The 16,844-nt window shown below is 22.6% G+C and overlaps 1 protein-coding gene across 1 annotated transcript; it reads right to left on the bottom strand.

The window, feature by feature from the left end:
• Positions 1-4,948: 4,948 nt before the first annotated feature.
• LOC135144977 (DNA repair and recombination protein RAD54B-like) lies at positions 4,949-15,521 on the bottom strand. Its single transcript, XM_064077099.1, has 29 exons — positions 15,512-15,521; positions 15,143-15,207; positions 15,012-15,051; positions 14,908-14,959; positions 14,699-14,857; positions 14,210-14,249; positions 14,019-14,129; positions 13,596-13,791; positions 13,453-13,520; positions 11,842-11,915; positions 11,654-11,782; positions 11,047-11,145; positions 10,883-10,939; positions 10,773-10,827; positions 10,608-10,714; positions 10,488-10,560; positions 10,115-10,183; positions 8,246-8,328; positions 7,928-7,970; positions 7,773-7,858; positions 7,022-7,151; positions 6,869-6,953; positions 6,537-6,620; positions 5,929-5,945; positions 5,726-5,775; positions 5,397-5,497; positions 5,206-5,224; positions 5,083-5,142; positions 4,949-5,033 (listed from the first exon to the last, which is right to left on the bottom strand). The coding sequence occupies exons 8-29, from the start codon at positions 13,631-13,633 to the stop codon at positions 4,956-4,958; spliced, it is 1,605 nt and encodes a 534-aa protein (XP_063933169.1). The 5' UTR covers positions 13,634-13,791; positions 14,019-14,129; positions 14,210-14,249; positions 14,699-14,857; positions 14,908-14,959; positions 15,012-15,051; positions 15,143-15,207; positions 15,512-15,521; the 3' UTR covers positions 4,949-4,955.
• Positions 15,522-16,844: the final 1,323 nt, after the last annotated feature.

The following is a 16,844-nucleotide window of genomic DNA, read 5'->3' as shown; positions in this document are numbered from 1 at the left end:
ACGGGGTTGAGTTTACTTAGGTTGCTATTAAATTTATTCCTTATTATTAATATAAATATATATATATATATATATTATGTTCTATCCTTTTTTTTCCCCACTCGCAATCACTCGTAGTGTTTCAACTATAACCCACTATTAAAGACTGAGGTGAAACTAGATTTCGCGAACAAGGGGAGATGGAAAACTAAAATTGTTAAAGGTCCATAAAACTTTGAAGAGAACTACTAGCCGAAATGTTACCTTAACCTAACCAGAGTTATTTCGGAAAATTCAAATTTTAATAAACATTATCCGGGTCGAACGCTTACATAAGCGGTGATAAAGACTACAAATTTAACAACAAATTTTATTGAAACTTAGGGCAAAATGCTAATATTTGTCTTACTAAGTACGCTGCTACGTTCACCGTTAACTTCTTGTTATTGAAGGCTTAAGGTACGAGCTTGGAAAAAAAAACTCCTTAAAAGCTGTTGAATTGTAGGGTTTTTTGTACAAAGTTGTCTATCGTTAATTATATTTTTAATAAAAACGTATTTCTATAACTTCTAAAGGGTAATTAATTCTATTATTTTTCTCAAGCATATTTCTCAACTAAGTATGGTGCTTTATCGGGATTAAAATAAATTCTAAGAGTTTTTCAGCAATTCCGGAACGAAGATTGTTAAAAAGAGATTTAAAGTTGTTGGATGTGCCTAAGAGAAGCTTTTGTAAGGTGTCTAGAGGTGGAGTTGTTCTATACCTTAAGCGATGTAACGATTTCTAATATTTCCAGCAGTGAAATTTTCTTTAAGAAAGAGCACTATTGATAACATCAGGGATAATATTTACTTGCTCTGGGTTAAGCTTGTTAAAGTTAACTGTCATTTTGTAAAGGGTTTTTCTGATTCCATTAGTTTTTCAACCTCAGGTCTCTCGCCGTTGTCCAGAGGTACTTATCAGACGTTTTTAACGATATTCATCTAGAGTTCGCTTCATAATTCAAACTTACTGAGTTTTTGCTAAACACATCGAACAGTAAATGAAATAAAAAACTACCAGTCACCATTACTCCCACAGGCAAGCTCACTAATTTTATCTTATAACTCCCAGTAGTCACTACTAACAACTATATAGAACACTAAACACTTCTTGTCACAACAATTAAAGTTTCTTAATATAACATAATTGGGTAGGGAATACTTGATTCCTTCCATGAGCGCCCGAGTTTACACATACTATATATCAATGCTAATTCGCGTTAAACTTGCATAGTTCACTTATCACTTCTCGAACTTCGCCAGAATTTTTGGTTGAGATGAAACTTAAGCTGATTCTTATTGTAAGCAGGGGTTTAGCAGCGAGAAAATCAATTTTAACTAACCACAGCGCAATAGCTCTAACAAATGCTCTAGCAAGAATGTTTTCGGTTGTTATAACTAAAAAAAGTTTTGAAGCTCAATACATTGATATTTGCGCACAGTGGGAGTAGGAATAATTAGAGAGGAGGATTACATATTATGCAGTTTAAGCAAAAATAAAGGTACAAGAAAAGGCAGAATACTTTTTAAAAGAATCTAAAAAGAACCCAAGGCATGTAAAAATAACAATCTATTACCTTATGCATTTTTTAAACAAATATTTAAATTTTTATAAAACGGAAAAACAATTCCTGCAAGAATTACAACTTTATATTAATAATTATAAATTTTTAAATGTGCGAGCCCGTAACTCTTTTTTTCGTAAATACTAAACTATATAAGATAATTTTTCAACTCGCTGCGTTTGGTCAATGTTACTGAGCAAGTTAGTTTCTTGCACTACCTTTTGCTTATATTAGAAAACTTGATGGTTACATTTTATCAGGATATATACATTAATTTAAGGTTGAATTTCAACACGGTAAGATTACTTCTATTTTATACACTTCTGGAGATTTATATGTTAAGAAAATTCAAAATTATATTGCAATAGAAATATACGAATGTGAAGAAAGAATTAAGTATTATAAAAAACAGATATGCTTATAAAGTTTAAATACATTATATCCGTGCATATTCTTGAAGATCCCAAATATCAAAAAAATAAAAATTTGTTAAATTAAATTAGTTTAGTTTTATGAATTACTTTTTATTTGCAAAAAATTTGCAAGCAAAGAACCGCAGTATGCACATGAATATAAAAAAAGATAACTTATTAAATTTACCTCATAAGTAAAAAAATTAACTGAAAGGATCTTTTTACCAGCTTTTTACATGACATGATTTGAAACCTTAATAAGCTCAGCAATTTACTTATTTAGTCGCTGGGAGCAAGTTAAAATTGTAGTTTATAATAATAACAATAGCGGAATCAGTTCAGAAGCTTGAAACTCCTTTTAGTAATGAGAAATGAATTACTAAAAGTTTTTTTTGTTATGCATATACTTTTTAACTCGAACATGTAGAAGAAATCATAATAATTACCTTTTGTTTACTTTGTAAACAAGATTAACTTTACACATGACCTCATTTTTTTAAAAAATAAGAGAAACGATGAAGTTTTGATACTTTTATACTGTTTATTTATTTATGGCCCTAATTATTACTATTTTAATTTTTTTGTACGAGATTTTTATGCTTAATCGAATATTTAAAAAAATTAAAATTTTTTTTAAGACCGTAAAGGAACGCTACACCTTCCCGAGGACGTTAATATATGCACGAATCAATGATGATATCTATATGTTTATAGGTTATTTACACCTCTTAAAACTATTTTTAATATATGACGAAAACTTAAATATTTTACAGCTGACGTTAAAGAGGTCATCCCTATTTTCTTGTAACTTCGAGGAGTGAGAATCACATTCATAACTAACTACACCCTTTTTTAACTTCTTTTTATACCCATTTTTTGATAAACGCCCTACCGCGCTGTGCTTCGTTCTCGGGTGCGAGTAAAGGGACTTATTACATTCAAAGTTTTCCCAAGTTCATTTTCACATCTTGAGAGCTACCACAGTTAAAGATCAACTCGTTGAGAAATGCTAAAAGACAAAAAGAAATTTGTCTTTATTTTTATTAAAAACACAAGAAACCGTTAATTGGCAAAGAATTATTAAATTTACAGAATTTACTGGTAATCGAGCTGATTATTAAAGTATTATAATAGCTATCAGCTTTCCAGACTGTTAAAAGATATAAAGATTAGTTTTTACATCTGTAAATATTATAAATCTATAATATTAAAACAGTTTATTAAGATTTTGCTATTAATCTTGTACTATAATTTAATAATATAAAAAAAGTTTTTTTTTTAAATAGTTAGTTTTTATTAATTGGGTATCAAATTTAAATTAAGTATCATAGAGTAATAAAAAATTTCCCTCACTATTTTGCTATTAACGTAGTAATTTAAATCTTTATTGCCAAAAAAGTTTCTTTTATTTTTGCTATTTATTTTGTATTATAGAGTTATAATACCATAAAAATTCTTATATATTTGCTATTAAGTTTTATTATAGATTTAAAAAATTATAGTTTTTTTAAATTTTGCCAACAATCTTGATTTATATTTATTATATTGACTTTTTTTAAATTTCCTAGACGATCTTTATTATGGATTATATTGTGAATTGTTTCTTTTAAATTTCGCTATTAAATTTCTAATAACTTACTAAATTTTTTTTTATTGCAGTAAAAGTTGTCTTATGGATTTTATAATAAAAAATTTTCCTTTAATTTGACTTTAACATTTGTATTACAGTATTATTATGTGATAAAAATTTTCTTAATTTTTGCCTTCAAACTTGTAATAGAAGTTCACAATACTCTCAACAGCTTCTTTTATTTTTGCTATAAATTTTTAGAGTCAAAATTTATTTATAATTTGCTAACTTTATTCTGTAAAAAAAAGTTTACGATGTTTCTTATTCTTTTAATTTTAAAATATATATATAGATAAAATTTTCTTCTAAATTTGCAATTAATTTTGAATTATATAGATTTATATTTCTCTAAAAAATTTTTAAAGATTTTGCTATTAAACTTGTACTATAAAATTACAATATTAACAGTTTTTTAACTTTTTCTATTAATTTTGTATTAGACTTATAATGTTAAAAGTTTTCTGTAATCTTGCTTTAAATATTATTAAACAAGTTTTGCTTATTCTCAGTCTATTTCCATAAATACTAATATAAATAAAAATTATAGCCTTTTTGTAAACAAAAATATAATATACGAAGTTTGAGTAACTTTCGTTGGAAATTACTCAAGATTATAAATAATTATAAATAATAATAACTTTAATAATAAAAGAAAATATTAAAAAAAATAACTTCTTATAACAATAAATGATAATAAAACTTTAATTTTAAGAAAAGTTATAAATTACTATTAAAGAAAAGATATACTTTTATATAAATATATATATAAACATAAAATAACTTAAAAGTGGACTAAGCACAAATTTTTTTTTTTAAAAATAATGTGGAACTCAGAATGGAAAGTCTCAAAATTTAAAAAAAAAATTATTTAGCTTTAAATTCCTTCTAACAATTTATAACCACCTTTTAAGGTTCATGTAAATAACAATATTTTTATATTAAGATTGCTTCTATATTTTTTCAACATGTAAATTGTAATAAATTTCTTTTTAAGATTTAATAAAAAATATAATTTTAAACAATCAAATTAATTTGTTCAATAATTGTTTTTTTATTTCCAAGGAGCAATTAATAAAATAAAAGTTATTTGCTTTTTATAACAATTCAGTAAAAGGCATCTTAATTTGGAACTCAGGAATGGAAAGTATCAAAATTTATGAATTTCTTATAAAGCTTTCATTTTCCTTTAATTTAACCACCTTTTGAGTTTTTATGTATATAATAATAAATTTTCTATATATAAAATTGCTTTTACATTTTTTTAATATGTATATGATAAAACTAAAATAATAATAATTAATTTTAAACATGCGAATTTTTTTAATAATTATTTTTCATTTTTCGAGGAACAATGAATAATAAAAGTTATTTTCCCTTTTTTAAAACAATTTTGCAAACAGGTATCCTATAATTGTGATACTTAATTTTAAGCAGAGCATCTTATAACTATTAACCTCAATATTATCGGCATTGCTATAGTGGCTCCACCCCAGGAAATCCTTAGAAGTGCTGAACTATTGCGTTAATATCAAAAATAATAGCAAAAAATGTAGTAACTTAAATAATTAATTTAATACCTCATCTTCAGCGTTTAATCTAGCGTGCAGGAAAAAATATATATATAACAAATTAGATTGCATAAATGAATTACAAATAACAAATATTTTTAAAATATAAAAGTTTGCAAAAGTCAAATTTATTAATATATTTATATAAAAACTTGTAGTTATTATATTATAAACTTAAGAGGACCGTAAGAAATGTATACTTTATAAGATCAAGCGTTTCGCAGTTAGTAGTAAGGTTAAGCTGAAATAAATTTTTAAGTTCTTCTGAAGTGAAAAGCCCTTTTGCCGATGAAAAGTCGTTCTTTAAAAAAAAATTTTATATGTACAAAATTTAATATCATTTTTTAAAATAATTTTTTTAGTCGAAAAAAGTTTTTCTGCTTATTTTCTTTTTTATTTACTATTTCGTAAAATTTTAAGAAATTTTTCTTTATATGTGAATATAGTAAAGTCTGCTATAATAATAAATCAAAAAGTATATTATATGAGAAAGTAAAAGGTAATTGCTAAAAAGTTATAAAAAAAGAACCAAATTCACTGCAAGTGAAGCTTTGGAAAGTTGGCGTTGAAAAATTTTTTCTAAAATTCATTATGAAGTACTGTTGGTCTCATATAGTTTATTAGTATAAATTTAATATATATAAATGTTCCTAATAAAGCCTTTATTAATTGTTTATTATTAGAATTACAGTAAAAATGAGGTGGAAAAAATTTATAAATCCATTAAGAAACCTTCAATAGTTCCCGTTCTGGAAAAAAAATATCGTTTAATATTTATTTTAGTAATAAAGAAAGCATTACTTCTACATATTTATATATAATTATATATATATATATATATTTTACTTATAATGTATACAAATATATTAACTTTTTTATTTGTTTTGACAATATATAAAAGAAAACTATGGAATGTTTAGTTATAAATATAATAATTTTTTATTTATTACTTATTATATATATGAAAAAAGCTATTTACTTATGTATAACGTTTTGTAATTAATTTGAAATATATAATATAAAAACTAATAAAATACCTTTGTAAATATATATAAATTTTTAGTTTATTCAGTATATTCTAATTAATTTTCATAAAATGTATTTTTTATAAATAAATTATTTTACTTGAATAATAATAAATAGTAAAAAACTTTTTTTTTTATCATTGAGAACTGAGATTCTTTTAGATATATTTTAAACCTTCAAATTATTTGGGTCACGAATTTATTTTGTATTACTCTTCAGCTTATTACATTTACTTCCATTTTAAATATATATGTTATTCTATAACTTTTTTTTAAAAAATAATTAAAATAAATGTTTTTTTTAGAAATAATTACGTTAGGAGGCGATATATATAAACTTTAGAGAGTTGCTTATCTCTCCATATTCGCGCCATTGCTTGTTGGTCAATAGCAGGATTCCTAATGATATATAATTGTTTATCTTGAATAATGTATATAAAAACAGAAGCTGTTTAGCATAACGCTTAAAAAAAGTTGCACTTATAATTTTAATATAAAATTTGCTTCTAAATTTTTTTTTAAAAATTATCATATATATTACATTATCTATCTATAAAGTAACTTTTTTATATAACTTTTATAAGAATAGTAAGCTAACTTTTTTCTAAGGCAAAAAAAATTTTTTTTATAAGCTTATAATTTATTACCAGTCAATATCAAACATAATTAAGCGATTGGCACCGTATAAATTAAGCCCCGCACCGCCAGCCTTCGCGCTTAATAAAAAAAGAACTGCAGAGCATTAATAAAATTATAATTTTTTTTTTAAAAAAATTGTAGGCGAAACAGCCGGATAATACATTTCTCATTGGAAGCTGATAAATTAAATACAGCGACTTGTTGCTGGCGCCTCCAGACTGGTGTCTTTCCGTCCAGTCGGCTAAACGGGTAGCACTTATCGTCGCATATACTCTGAAGCTCATCTAATAACTTAAAAATAATGAAAATTTATATACTAAAAAAATATTATTTTTACAAAAATTATAAGACGAAATAGTTTTATAATAATTAAAAAAAAAGAGTTAATTTTATAGAAATATAACATCAATGATCCAAAATGAAAAAAGCAGTATATATGAAAAAGATTATTTATAATTATAAATTAAAAAATATGAAAAGAGTTCATTTTTTTTTTATAAAAATAGTTCATAAAAATATCTTTAATAGGGAAAATTTATATGGAAAAAAGTTAATTTTTATAAAAATACTATAATTAATAAAAAATAACTTAAAAATATATGTTTTTATTATTATGATAAATATTAATTTTATGAAATATATACTATAAGTTATAATATAACTTTAAAAAATTGTATATAATTAAGTAAAATTAATTTTATAAAATATGTATGAAAAATCTGAAAAAGTGCACAATATTAGATTATTATTTTTATGCTAATTTGTAAAGAAGAGGTACATTTTAGATTCTTTATAATTACTCCAAAAAAGAATAAATAAATAAAAACAGCAATAAAAATTTTAAATTTTACTTTTTATTAGTGACGTTCATTTTTTATGAGTATTAGATATACTATAAATAAATAAATGAACTTTTGTAGAGTTGGCCACTATAACTACTTTATCTTTCGTGTTTTGCTTAATGTATTCAAGTAATTGAAGTAAAACTTCAATTTTACCTTTTTATTAAAATAATAGCGTAGAATAGCTGTTGACTTTCAAAAAAAAATAATAAATAATTTTTTTACCGGTAAAAATTGGCTTAAGCCTACTTGCATCCTCTTTGCGGGGCTTTAAAAAAAATTTTATATAAAGATCAAATATAAAATGCGAAAAATAAATTATTGTATATTTACTACCAATTATAAGCTAGATATTACCTAAACTTTACTATATAAAAGCACTAAGTAGTTTTAAATACTGCACATTATAAAAAATAATATAAATCTCATAGCTGATTGTAAAAAAGCTCCTTAAAATCAATATTTTTATATTAATTCTACCTATGTAAAAAAGAATTTAATGAAAATTATTACAGAAACGTAATGATATAAAGAGCTTGAGACCTTTGCAAGGGCGCAAAGATTTACAGAATTGCATAAATTTTTCAATACTGTTATAAGTTTTAAAGGAGTAGCTGTTGAAATTTCTATATTTTCATATATTCAAAAATGAGACTCAAAATAAAAAATATTAAGCAAATAAAAACTTTTTTGAACTTTAAAAAAAGTTTAGATAAATGTTATTTTGTTATATTTATTTTGAGCCATTTTCATTATTATAAGAAATAAAATTGGGCTTAAAATGAAAAGTTAAAAATAATTTTTAGTAAAAGAAAAATTTTTAATATTTTAAAAAAAAATGTTTACAAAAAAATGTTTTTTAATTTATTTAAACTATTTTTATTATTACATGAAAGTTATTATTATTGATTGTTTTTATACTTACATTATGCTACCATTATAATCACGAAATTATTAATTTTTATTATTATTATGATTATTTTGAGGTTTTTAATTACTAATTAAAACTTAAAACCATAATAAAATTCTTAAAAAAAACTAAAAATTAATTGTTTTTCTCAATTGTTTTAAAACGCAGAAAAATAAACTAGAGACGCCCAAAAAAAAGGTGTAAAAATGTGCTTGAGAAATTGGTTTATTTACAACCAACATTAGCATTTCTTTTAAAACGTTAAATAATATATATATATATAAGTTCTTAATATTAGTTATATATAATAATAATAATAAGTAAAGTTATTAAAACTATTTAAGAAGTATTTTTTAAGATGTACAAAGAATATTACATTAAAATTAATAAAAAATATATATATTTATATTAAAGGTTCTAATTAGTAATTTATATATAAAAATATGGTTATAGTCAACATTTATAAAAAGTTATAATATTCACAAATGTATTTTTTAAGTTATTTACATAAACTTTATCTATTAAAATACTTTAAAAAATTATAGAAACTAATAATAAAAATTATAGCTAAGTTACAAATATATATAAAATATCAAATACTTTTTAAAGTTTTTAAAGAAGTTATAAAAAAAATTAAAAAAAAATTATTAACTTGTACATAAAAATAATTTTACTTTTAATATTTCTAATAATATATAATATATTATATAAGAAAAAGTTATTATGAAGTACTTTATATTAAAAATTAATTTTTTAAGTTTTTTTTATAAAAATTTAATGATATATTTTTATTGTTATTTATACATAGAAATAATACTAAGTTGTTCAAATAATTTAATAAAAACATATGAAATGTTATAATTAAGTAATTTATATAGGTGAAATTATTATTTTAAATTTATTAAAAAGTTGAATATAAAATTTATAAATTTTTTTAAGGTTATTTAAATACTATTAAAATATCTAATATCGTTCATAAAGTTGAACAAATATTTTATCAAAAATTATATAAAAGTCGTTTTTATCTACAATTTTTTTTTCAAAGTTTTAAAAATTTATTTATGTAAAAAATAATACTTAAAATCTTTCAAAAAATTTAGTATAATATTTATAAAAAAAAGGTTTTTTTTAAGTTATACATTAATTTTTAAAGTTTTTAAAATTTAATAAAATAATTATAGAAAACGTAACAACTGGTATATGTATATAAAATAATTAAAGTCTTTCAAAAGTATAAATTTTTAATAAGAAAAGGTTAATATTAAGTTACTTACATCAAATAAGAATTTTTATATAGTATTAATTTTTTTAAAAAAATTTGTGTAAGATATACAAAAGTTTTTATATAGTTATTTCTACAAAAAAAAATTTATAAAATTTTCAATGTTTTTTGTATATAAAATGATATATAAAATTTTTTAAAAAATTTAAATAAATTATTTATAAAAAAGTTTTAAAGTTATCAGGGAAGTTAAATAAAAGTTAAACGCAGTTGAATAGACCTGCTTTGAGGAATTGATGATACAAAGATAACTGTTTAGGAGTTGGCTTGCAAAAGACAATATATTCTTCTAATAAAAAAACATAAACTTTAATAATTAAAACAATTATAAAAAATTATATATTTATTTAATACAAAAAAAGTATGTTTTACTTTATACTATTTTTAATGTGTATTTATTAATATATCAATACAAAAAAGTTTGTTTTAATTTTTTTATTAAGGCCTTAATTATAATTTATTTATTTTATTAAAAAAAAACTTATTAAAAATTTGTACATTATAATTTTTTAATTTTAATTTTATTTATAATTATTTTATATATTTTTTGACTTATAAATATTTTATAACATTCTTTATTACTTAAAAAAAACCTTTAGGAGGAAGATAGTCATTATTAACTTCTTTATTGCGTCTCAGCATAAAAGAACTTGTATATCTAAAAAGCTATTGCGGAGTCAAAGCCAAAGCATTTATTAAAATAAAAAGAGTACCTCCGCTTCTTTTTTTAAGCCCTCATTTCGCTCTTCAGGCGTACAGCCTGCCAGCTTACTAAGGCCAATGGGATCTACATATTGCTTGCGAAATACAGGGTACGACCCTAAATTTATAGAAATTAGATATTACATTCATAAAGCTTTTATTTATAATAAAGAAACCAAACACGCCGGGATTAACAAAGTCGCACATGCAATAGAATTCTTTAAGGTTATTCTATGATGAAATTAATATAAAAATTTACAATAAAAAGAGTTAATTATCGTAAAGCCTGAATGGGCGTTCCGGATAGTATTATACGCCGACGAGTATTTAAACGGTTGAGGCACTTCAAATTAATTTATAATAATTATAATTAATGATGAATAGTTTATTAAAAAATCATATAAATAATCATCGGGAAAAGAAAATTTATAATTACTTAAAATTCTTAACTTTAAAAAGCTTAATTTCTTTGTTTTTCAAACGATGACCTTCATCGCAGACAATAACGTCAATTTGAAGGTTTAAAGATTTTTCGAAATGTCTTAAAATCTTATTATAATAAATAATAATAATAATAAAATTTATTTTAGTAAACTTTAACGCTGTTCAATAGCATTAAAAAAAATGCAGACTTTTTAAAATTTTATGCTTTTTTAAATTGTTTAAAGTGAATTATAGAAAATTATATTTTATTACGGTTAATGCGTATTAACAAGTCAAACTGAGTAGATGTACCGCTTCCTAACAAAAATAAACTTCATCCAACTTTATTAAAACTTATTTTTATTAAACAAAAAATTACTTATATACTATTCAATACCATATTATAGATATGAATATTCTTTTAAATGGTAAAAATTATACTTCTATTATAACATACTATTTTTCTAAAATAAAATTCGTGACCTACTAAGTAAAATTAACGCATTTAGAATTACTGATTAATATATAAAAAAACACGTACTTGCAATATTTGTAAATTTTCATTGAAAAGGCAATAAAAATATTTTAAGCAGAAAAGAAATAATAAGAATTTTTTATTATAAAAATATATTACCGTTTCATAACTAAATATTCCCGCATCATAAATACGTGCGTGAATAAAGTCCTTTATAGTTGCACTCTCCCCTACAAAAATCCGGATCCGCTCCAGCCCAAGCCACTTATTGAATTCAGTTTGCCAATTCTGTAGCAATTTTATATAGAATGTTAGAAAATGTAAAACGAATAATAACAAAAAAAAACCTTAACAAGGCTGGCTGGGCAAACCACCAAGACTTTCCTAGCAAGAGGAGGCATTCCGTAATAAGGAGTTTGTTCTTATTTATTTGGTTATGAAATAAAGTAATTACTTTAAAAATATATATATAAATAATTTGCTAAACTAAATTATTACTAAATACAAATAATAATAATAGTAACAAACTCAGAAGTTTGCTTTTTTTTAAAAAAACGAATTAAATGTATTATAAGAATAGAAAAATAATTAAATTCCTCTAAATAATTTCTAAATACAAATAACTAATATATAAAATAATAATAGTTCCTTTTGTTTTAAATATACTAATAACTATTACTTAAGACGGAATTATTATTAATTACAATAACTAACATCTAAACTATAACAGTAAGAAATCTCAGGGGTAAGCTATAATTAAATTATTTTAACTTAAAAATTAGATAAATAGTATATCAAACTAAATTTTTTACAAATAAAAATAATAACGGGAAAAACCGAGAGTGCTTTAATTATAAAAGATTAATATAGGTTTCAGGAAATTATTTTTTTTATCAAATTAAATTTGGCTACACACTAGTAATAACAAAAAAATTGAGTTAAAAAATTCAACTAAATTTTACTAAATATAAATGTTAACTAATAAAATAAATAGAAAACTCTAAAGTATGTTCTTTTTAATTAAGAAAAAAAGTAAAGATTGTATAAGACCAAATTTTCCTAAATACATGTAATGTTTGTAAAAATAATGAGTGTACCTTTTTATTATAAAAAATAATTTAAGAAAAAAAATAGTGTCAGACTAAATTTTTACTAAACATAATTAATAGCAAACAAAGATTCATGAGTTTACTATTTTTATTAAAAATAAAAATTATATAAATTAATGAATAAATATAAATAATTATTAAATTAGGATAAATTTTTACTAAATACAAATAATAACTAATAATAGCAACAAAAAAAAACAGATAAAGGTCCTCTTGTCTTTAAATAATAATTTAAATTATTTCAAAAAAATTAAATATATTTAACTATATTTTTATAATACACTAATAATAACTAAAAAGAATTATAGTAGTAAAAAACTAAACTAAATTATTACTAAATACAAATATTAACCAAAAAATTTTAAAGTAATAAATTCAAAAGTATTCTCTATAAATTTAAATAAATTTTGCTAGTTACATACAATAACAGTAAAAAAAACTGAAGAGTGTGTTTTTAAAAAAAATAATGTAAATTAAAAAAATAAATATTATATTTAACTAAATTTTACTAGAACACAAATAATAATTAACAAAAATTAGTCATAAATTATTCAAGTAATTATATTAAACTACTCTTATTACTAAATAAAATTAATTATATTAACAAATAATAATAGTTCAAGAGTTTTTCTTTAATTTAAATATATTAAATATATAAATTAATATATTATAATAAAGTATTAGTAAATACAAATAATAACCAAAATAATAATCAAAAAAGTCAAGCGTTTGCCCTTTCTTATAAAATATAATAAATTAAATATAATTATATTTAACTAAATTTCTATAAAATCCAAATAATAACTAATAGCAAATTTTTTAATTGTATATAAGCTCAGAGCCACATACTTAACATAACCCAGAGCAGAGTGATGCACTGGAGAGTTTTTCCAAGACCCCTTATATATAAAAAGTGCCTTAATAATATATTTACATTATCAGCTGGACTACAAACTGAACTAAGAAATATAATTATAAAAGTAATAAAAAACATTTCGTCTGCTAAAATAGCGCCTCCTTCGTCAAGCATTCGAGAATATAAAAATTTTACTCCGTCTATTTGGTGTTTCCTTAAATTTACAAAGAGAAAAGGATCAATGAAAACATCGAGATTTGTATCATGCAAATTTTTTTTCTGCTGAGAATGACTTGGCGCTGGCAGCAAAAAGGCATTCGGAGTTTCGCGAGCTGAAAATATCATTATAAAATATATATTATAAATATTTTTTATATATCACTTCTTTTATTTTTTTTTCAACATTTCTTTTATTTAATTATATTAAATTTATAATTTTATACTATAATATTGATTCTATTATATTTTTAATTAATTAAATAACTTATTTAAGACGGTGCTTATTATGAATTATGGTTTCTACGACTATAAGCTTTTATAACTTTATTAATATATATACAATAACGTGATTGACAAAGTCCAGATTTCCTTCTAGTATAAGCAGGTTTTCGAAGGAGAGCGGGGTTAAATTTTTTCACGGATTTCGTAAAGCTTTCATTAGATTTTATTACTGAAAGAAACAAAATCATTAGATAAAAGAAGCAAAGAAACGAATCTATTTATTTTTTCATTCTGCAAGAACGCTCGTACTTTCATAAGGCAAATCCTCTTTCTCGAGTTTTTCAAGTATCTGCATAATATTTTACAAAAGAAAAAACTATTTATTTTTACTTAGTATTTATTTTTATTTTTATTTTAGAGTTATAACGAATTTATTATTTTTGGTTTTCTGCAAATATTTCTCTTTAAAATTATATTAAAATCTATTTGAGGAGCAACGATTAATTATTATCTAAATTTTGTATTATTTCTTTATAACACTAAATAAATACTAATATTAGGCTTAAAATCAGTAGAAGTTAAGGTTAGCTTAATAAAGTTGTAAAATAAATAAAGAGGGCAATAGTAAAAATAAATGATAATAAAAATCGGATAAATAGTGTATTAATATAAATAGCAGTTAAAGTAAAAATAAATTAAGTAATAATAACATTGAATATTAAAGAGTATATTGGAAAAAAATTATAAGTGGAAATAAATATTAATAATAATCATAATAAAAGTCTTGTTAATGCAGACTTCAATTTCTTTATCTTTCGTATAAAAAGTATTTCCGATAAAAAGTGGATTATTGAAAATGGAGGCTTGCAATCTTCCTTTATCTAATAATTCTCCACTAGGAACAGCTCGAAGTTCATATAATTGATTCCCAAAAACTATCAAAACGGCATCATCATCCTTAATTAATAAAAAGAAAAAATAATTACAGAAATTAATTTTATATATACCCAAATTTTATTTTTTTTTAAACTTTTCTTGCACCAGGCGACCTTTAAAAATCTGGCAAGAGCTTATTATCTACAGAAAACAACTAAAACTAAACTCACGTAACCTCGTTTCCAAGTCTACCAAACTGCTAACCTCCTCCACCGCTTTTAAAAAAATTTAAATTTTAAATTCAATATAAACAAGGACATTTAACGCCCGAGGACTCTTGTATAAAGAGTTTAGTAAAAAGTTTACTTTGCGCAGAAAGAGAGTCGACTGGGACCAAGTCTTTTTCTTTATAGAGAATAGCAGGCCTTTTTCTTAGCAGTAATAACAATTTTCAACTTGTTTATGTATATATTATTAATAAACAACTTTTTATATATTATTTCGTTCTCGCTTTTCCTTCTAATTAACATTTAGATTAGTGCCTTGCAATACCAATGATTCTCTTACGAAAAAATATTTTTGTCCAAAAAAATTGATACTAATAACTTCTGGAAACTAGACAAATTTATTAAATAATCCAAAAAAATTTAAGGGTAAAGTCATATATGTATAACTTTTCCCTCTCTTTTGCAACTGTTGGGGTATAGACAGTTTAAATAACGAATAAAATAAAACCTGGCTTGAAACTGTTAATGCGAAAGGCTAAGTAACTTTGAGCTTTGTCAGCTTCAAGTAGCCAGTAATTGCAACAGAGTGCTAGCTATCCAAAGGTTGAGGAGGTTGAGAGCCGGATTAAATTAGTGCAGCAAATGTAGTAAAAAGTACGGACTAGCTAACTGGGCTTTTTGCTAGAGGCTGATAGTGTTATCTGCCAATATCGTATACTTAACCGTGCCGCTCTTCTTACTCAATGTCCGTACATGGATTAATAGAAAAAGACGGCCATAGGCTCACATCTGTAACTAACTTGAATTTTTCTTATGCAAATAACATAGCATAACTGTTTTTAAAATATAATTTCCCCGCCACCACCTTTATAATTTAGATTTTGAGAGTAAATTCTAGGAAAAAAAATAAGTTAATACTTAACAGTAGTTAACTTGTCGTAAAGATTATTATCAAAGCTTTATTTATTTAACTATTAAACTCACACATTTATTTTCTATAATTTATTCTATATTTTCAAGGTTTTTTCTATCAGGCAATAACTATAGTTAAGCAAGGCAACTCAATTTAAGGGCAATATAATAAAGGTCGCTAATAAGGACAGGGCTATAAAGTTATATTTATCTATTTTACCAATTATTAGTTCTCCCACCATGTCAAAAAGAGCAAGTTATCTAAAAAGGGTACGCCTTTAAGATTTTTACTCCATGTTTCTTTTCTTCCAAGATTTAACACTAACATAATTTTTATCTTTTAACTTGCCCTTTTAAATTTTACGAGCTTTATATATATTTAAAAACACCCTTTAATTTACTTAATACTTAACATGTGTTTTTTAATATTTTTAACCTACATTATAGTAAAAGACATATCTATTAACGCTAGTGGGCTCCTTTACTTTTACTAGGAGGTGAATGTTCAGTTTTTAACGTAATGAAAGTTTTAACAGAATTGAATTGCTCTTATTTTTAAAGATTTAAGATCAAAGAGATGCCCAACCTCCGGGGTAACAATTCCTAAATATGCAAATACAATAGTTTAAGTGCTTATCATACTTTTTAGTCTCCACGAGTACTGAGAGTTGGTAAGTTGATACCATCTATTTTGCCTGTATATTGCTATCTTTAAAGCTTCTTTACAAGTTTACCATAAATTATTTCAAAATTGTAATTTTAATTAATTATTATTTTGTCATTTTTTTAATTTTTTTATTTTTGCTAGAAAGTTTTAATTTACCCTTAACTCTTAAAATACTATAATTTTCAGTGTGCCAAGTTTTAAGTCTTGCAATTTTGGCAAGTCTTTTTTTTTTTCAATTTAGTTTTAAAATCTTAAGAAAAAC

Source organism: Zophobas morio, unplaced genomic scaffold, assembly GCF_036711695.1.
Source record: "Zophobas morio isolate AGI-343-1 ecotype UQ-CSIRO unplaced genomic scaffold, CSIRO_AGI_Zmor_V1 ptg000115l, whole genome shotgun sequence".
Taxonomy (NCBI): domain Eukaryota; kingdom Metazoa; phylum Arthropoda; class Insecta; order Coleoptera; family Tenebrionidae; genus Zophobas; species Zophobas morio.
The sequence above is the reverse complement of the archived record's forward strand: the minus strand, read 5'-3'. Positions and strand labels throughout refer to the sequence as shown.

Bases quoted from the DNA above. Each gene is read 5' to 3' on its own strand.
- LOC135144977 (XM_064077099.1), bottom strand. From the start codon at position 13,633: ATGCTTGACGAAGGAGGCGCTATTTTAGCAGACGAAAT. The intron at 5,498-5,725 runs GTTCTTTTTTTA...TTTTTTTTAAAG, and splicing joins CTTCACTTGCAGTGAATTTG to AACGACTTTTCATCGGCAAA. The intron at 5,034-5,082 runs GTTAATAGTTAT...TCACAATTATAG, and splicing joins GCAATGCCGATAATATTGAG to GATACCTGTTTGCAAAATTG.